The following is a 5899-nucleotide window of genomic DNA, read 5'->3' as shown; positions in this document are numbered from 1 at the left end:
CGGTAGGCAGAGGGGAACGGCTCTGACGGATGGGCTGGGGGCTCCAGGCACCCCAGAGGAATCCAGTGCTCTGGGAACACAGGATAAAAGCTGCCACTCGGGAGGCCGGGCTCCAGAGCGGGGAGTCTCCAGGGGTCACTCGCAAGCTTGTAATGCAAGAAATGGACAAAGCAGCAACCAGGGCTGGGGACACGCTGCGTCTGCAGTTGAAAGAAGCTCCGCGTCTTCTCCTGATCAGCTTGTGGGTCTGGACGCCCGCCTGGGGGTGCCATGGGCAAGACATGGAGCACCAGGATCCAGTGAGCTTAGACGAGCCCTCAGACCCCGTGATGGCCGGGAACAGAAGTGAAGGTGTCTTTTGACCCTGGTGGGGCCTGGGGCCGAAGTCAGAACCACACAGCTCAGGAAGAATATGAGCTTGCTCCTCATGATGGGCACCTCGTGCCAAAACAAGGCCAGTGGCCTTCACAGGCTGGTCCAGCTGCGACAGTGATTCTTGGGGGCTCTGGGCAATGGGGGCCGCACCTCCACCTGGCTTGGCCAAGGAAGCCCCTGAACGGCCTTCCTGCCGGCCAGTGTGGACTCTTCTGGAGAACTTGGTTCAACAGTGCCTTTCAGACACGATCCTTCTGTCCTCGGCTCCCCTTCTCTGCTCCTCTTGTGTCTCATGGGCAGCGGGCATTTGCAGGGAATGAGGAACCCTGAGTTTGGGAATCCACCTGCTCCGGCTGCTTTCTTCACGTAAACCATGACCTTTGGCTCTCGAGTCCCATCAGCCTCAGGCAAGGGTCGCTGACCAAAGGCTCCAATGGAGCATTCACAGGGTACGTCAGCTCCCCAGAAAGCCAGGGCCAGTGAGTATCAAATAGCTGCCCCCACCACAGGACGGGGCTTGGCAGAAGTCCCCAGCAGTGGCTCAGCTACCCCATGCCTTGGCACCCCCATCAGTCTTGGTGCCACGTCTGCAAAGACAACTCTGGACCTACCTGGTCATTGATCTGACACATGGTGAGGTTCTGGTCATCACAGGAGCAAGCCACACGGATGTACTTGAGCCAGCTGCCAGACCCCGCCTGGTTAGCATCCATGCAGAACTTCTCGCTGCCCAGGTCTTCAGAGATCTGCCGGGGAAGAAAGAAAACCAAGGGTCAGAGATGCCCTGTGTGCTAGAGTCTGCATACCACATCTGCCCAGCAGGTTCAGCCTAGGAGGGGAGGTGAGTGTCTGGAGCCCTGTCTAGGAAGCACGGAGGACCCTGGCCTACCCAGCCCGCCCATGCCCAGGAGCCTCTGGGGACCTGGCGGAGAGGTAGGAGACAGTCTTTTCTCTTCTCACCAGCTGATTGCTGCCCTGGCTAGGCAGTACACCGAGCCTCCGGCATTGCAAAAACTCCCCAGCAGCGCCGGCCCACGTGTGAGAAAGCAGAGGCCTCTGAACCTGAGAACAGGGCCCCTGCTGAGGAGAGCGGGTGCTGGGCTGCAGAGAGTGTGTTTGAAGGTGAAGGTGTGTCTGGGTGCTCGGCGGCATGGGGTCTGCGTGTGCGTGTGCCTGCGGGGGCATGCGGGTGCGTGTGTGCACATGTGTGTGTGCTCACGTCAACTTGCACATCACCCTGAAAGTAAGAAAAGCTGCTTGTTTCCTGAAAACTGGAAAGTTTCAGTTTGACACCCAGAGGCACGCAAATGCCTCGCTCTTCTCACCACGCCCTCAGAGAGTGCTTTGTTGCTGCTGCTGTTTTCTGAACACTGCTCTGACAGGCAGCGCGGCAGCTGCTCAGGCTGCTTTTCTTATCGCCATCACCCCTGCCCTTCGGAGACCGTCCTTTACTAGAAGACCTGACCCGCTGTCTACTGCTGAGACAGGGCATTCCCTAGACCTGCCGGGCCACAGCATGGGTGCTGCAGGTGGAGTCTAGCCTCCCAGCCTCCTGCCTGCTCCGGTCAGTGCTTCCTCTGGGTTCTGAATCCAGAGCCACTGAGGCCAGCAGCATGTTGGGAGAACCTCTGGACAGCTCAGTCCCAGCACAGAGAGGGTGGGAGGGTTGGGGGAGGGCGGTGAGCAGGTGCTGAGGCCACCACCACACTGAGGTCCTAGAAGGAGAAAGGCTATGTCCAGATAGGCACGTGTTTCCGGGGCAGGTGTCCTGGTAGGCAGGTGTGTCCAGGTAGACAGGTGTATCCAGGTGGGCTGGTATGTCTGGGTGTGCAGTTGTGTCCAGGTAGGCAGGTATGTCCAGGTGGGCAGGTGTGTCCAGGTGGTCAGGGGTGATGAGAGCAGGGAGTCAGACGGAGCCAGGCAAGTCAGGGCAGGGGTAGTGTCCACCTGAGGTCTGGAAGCCGCCCACTGTGTCCAAAGAGTTGGGAGTTTTGTAAACAGTTCAAGTGCTCCACAGATGTCCACAGACACTTCCCAAATGACCAAGGGCCCCACTGGGCCTCAGGGTCGATGAGGAACGGAGGCTTGGGGAGGTGGCTGCTTGGCTCTAGGATGCACAGAAGCTGCTGTGGAGTCTGTGTGCTGTGCCCGTCGCCTCCTGAGACTACAGCCCCTTCTGGAGTCCCTGGGGTGTGGGGTCTGTTACCACCCTTCCTATAAACAACAAGTCTCTGAGTGATGTGCTCGGGTCCCACTTTGCCGGACACCTTGGAGACTGACCTGAAAGGTCTGTGAGGGGCCTTAGTTCTGAGCAGTCTCTGCTTTGCAGGGACTTTATTATTTGTGCCACGATCAAAGCCACATGGGCCTAGTTCTGAAAGAGGAGAGAGAGGGACCAGAGGGAACCCAGGAACAATGGGGTCAGAAAGACACATGGATGGGGAAGACGGGGGTTGGGGGATGGGGCTGGAGAGAGAGCAGAGCAGGAAAGCAGCGGACTCTGTGTCCAGCCCTCCGGTCCTCCGTGGCTGCATCCAGACCCTCAAGAGGCCACGGGCTGAACACTGGTGCCGCGCATCCAGCCCCGCGTGCACAGCCCCCATGACCCTGCGGTCCGACGCCCAAATGCTCACAAATGCTTCCCTGGATTCTGGAGCCATCTCATGCCCGGCGCTGGAATTCTTCTTTTGCAAAGTCAATGTCGGCACAGTGCAAGGAGGATGCACACAGGCCAGACGCCCTGCCGCTGCGTGTCCTGCCCCCTCCTCTCCAGAGACTGCTACAGGGCGCTGGAATTCTTCTTTTGCAAAGTCAATGTCGGCACAGTGCAAGGAGGATACACACAGGCCAGACGCCCTGCCGCTGCGTGTCCTGCCCCCTCCTCTCCAGAGACTGCTACAGAATGCCAGACCCCAAGTAGAGCAGAGACGGGGAGAGGGTCTTCAGTCTCTTCCCCGCTCTACCAGCCCTCCTTCTGGGCCAACGTCTGCCAACAATGCTGGGCTTCCCACCTAAGGGTGGGCAGTGAGGGCCCTTGGGTGCCGGGCAAGGGAGACGTGGGGTGCAGGGTAGGGGCTGAGCTCCTGCTCTCAGAGGCCTTTCTGGCTCCATGCAGGGCGGCCGTGGTCGCACTCACAGCTCACTTGCAGATGAGGCAGCAGCAGCGGGACGCTGCCCAGTCTCACAAGGTGCGGCTGTCGAGCTCCGTCGATCAAGGGACTTTGGTTAAATGGCCAAGTCCCTTCATCCACTCTTGCTCAATTTTCCTCTCTGCCCATGTCGGCCACCAATCCTGTCCACTCTGCTGGCTGTGGGTCCCTGAAGCAGACCCGGATCAGAGACTGGGTGCCCAAGGAGAGTGAACAGCAGTGGTAGTGTGGTCATACCGCCTGGGAGCAGAGCTGGGCAGCACCCCCTGGCCGGCCCCAAGATGTGGATCCGTGTCCCCGTCAGGGGCTTGCTGACATCCCGCCGTGCCGCACACAATTCCTGTGAGCCGAGGGCTGACGGGGACTCACCCAGGGCCGACAGTGCCCTCCCGCCTGGGATCTGAACTGAGTGAGGCCTCCTGCCAGTGTAGCCAGGAGCATGTGCTCCCGAACAGCCCCCCCACCCCCGAGCCCATGCGCCAGGCAACGGGGTCAGGCTGTCTCCTGAGAGGCAGGACCCTCAACTCCACATGCTCCCACCACACGGGCTTGGCCGGCTCCCCCCCTCTGCTCCGGCTGCCTCGGGTCACTTTCTCACTGTGCCGATTTGTCTTTTTCCAAAACATACTTGCTGCCCCCACAACCACCCGAGGGGCACCCCTGACACATACGCACGCACACATGCACACACACAGGTACAAATCCACATGCCTGCATGCGTGCACGCACATACATACATGCAGGTGTCTCTTCTGCTGTGCCCCTTTCCTCCGTCAACCCCAAGAGATACTTGACCCTTTAGAGGTTCTCAAAGGACTTTTACTGGGGACAGGGGACAAAAAGCACAGGAGGCCGAGCCAGCAGCACTGAGCACGCTGCATCTTTTGGAATCATTTTTGGGTGGACAGACCCTCCCTTCCAGCAATGTCCCCCCTCACCTTGCAGAACAAGCCTCTCTCTTCTCCACATGACGACCCTACAGGTATTTGACTGTGCCCTAACCTCCCTGTGCCAGGGTAAACCTCTCCAGCTCTCTCAAGTGTGTCTGAGCAGGGTCATGGCTGGCTGCTCACCCATGGGACACTGCTCGGGAGGCTTTGGTCTCTACCTGTCTCTCTTGGGGTACAGAGGACTCAAGCACTAGGCCACCCTCCCTGCCGTGCAGGTGGGGTCCACTCTGGCCCAACGGCCTCTCCTTCCTGGTCACCTCCATGTCCCAGGTCCTCCCTTGTCATTCCCAGAAAGCCTAGTCCCAAACCCCTGACTATCTGGATAGTCACAGGGTGAGAGTTACTTCCTGGTGGCCCCTAAAGATTCGAGGAGATTCCCTTCCCTCTTGGGAGCACCTAGGGCTGGACTTCTGGGGTGACTCCTTCCTTCCAAAGGGACTAAGACTCTGTCAAAGGTCTGATGCGGGGGCGGGGGCGATGGTCCCTGCTTGTCTTGGGGCAGGGGAGCCCACCCTTTCCAACCTGGGTGGATACTATGTCCAGCCTCGTCTGGGAGCTGGGCCACTGCTTGGACCTAAGTTTTGCTGTGAAGCCTTTTAGCTCTGACACCTCTGGGCCATCTGGGGGCCTCCCAGGCAGAGCCCATGGCCTGGTTTTGTCTCAGTGGCACAGGAGGCCAGTAAAGATGAGAAGCAGGTGGACAAGCGCCTGAATGAACGCGGGGCCCAGCCCTGGCCGCAGGTGCAGGTTCCGTCCGTTCAGGAGACATCAGTGAGGGAAGAGAGGGAGAGGAGGCAGGAGTGGCCCGGCCCACGTCTCCTCCTGGCCGGCTTCAGCACGCAGCACCCTGGGGGCCGCCACAGCCGCAGGGCTGAGCCTCTGCAGATTCAGAATCCGGCTTCCTGCCTGGTCGCCACTCGAAAGCCTGGCTCTGGGGCTGTTTTGGGCCGAGCCTCGGGAATCCCAGAACCTCCAAAGGCAACTGCCCTCCTGCCCACTTCTCCCCACTTGGCCTCCTGGGCCTCCCCGCCCCCTCATTTCCCCACCGGCTCCCCCAGCTCGTAAATCACCCCCATCAGAAATGCTGAGTTACAGAGCAGAGTGATGGAAAACTCTCTTGACCTTGACAATTTTTTCGCACATCATCTGAGGTTTCCTGCACTTCTAATTTGTGGGCTCCGCTGGGCTGGCTCTTTCACATTTAATGGGCACGGCCAGCCGCTGGCCCCGTCTGGGGCGCGCATGCAGGCGGGAATGCTGAGGCATCTGTCGTCAGCTCGCCTAATGGTTCCGAGCTTCCTAGTGTGCAGGCAGGCACGGAGCCCTGTGAGTCTGCCCTCTCGGTCCCTGCGGCCCTTTGTGTGACGTGGCTTCCCAGCAGCCCGGGGCATGCAGTCCACCTCTGACAGCCACAGCTGGCAGGAG

General features: G+C 59.8%; 1 protein-coding gene across 1 annotated transcript in view; it reads right to left on the bottom strand.

The window, feature by feature from the left end:
- Positions 1 to 1133, bottom strand: part of LOC103610349 (PR domain zinc finger protein 16) — a gene marked incomplete at both ends in the record, with an annotated part of 41592 nt that extends 40459 nt beyond the window's left edge. Inside the window, one exon of the mRNA XM_008594532.1 lies at positions 987 to 1133. Within this exon, the coding sequence (XP_008592754.1) occupies positions 987 to 1133 (147 nt within the window). The remainder of the gene's footprint in view (positions 1 to 986) is intronic.
- Positions 1134 to 5899: the final 4766 nt, after the last annotated feature.

This window comes from Galeopterus variegatus, unplaced genomic scaffold, assembly GCF_000696425.1.
Source record: "Galeopterus variegatus unplaced genomic scaffold, G_variegatus-3.0.2 Scaffold10978, whole genome shotgun sequence".
NCBI classification, from domain to species: Eukaryota; Metazoa; Chordata; class Mammalia; order Dermoptera; family Cynocephalidae; genus Galeopterus; species Galeopterus variegatus.
This window is presented reverse-complemented; position numbering and strand designations above follow the sequence as displayed.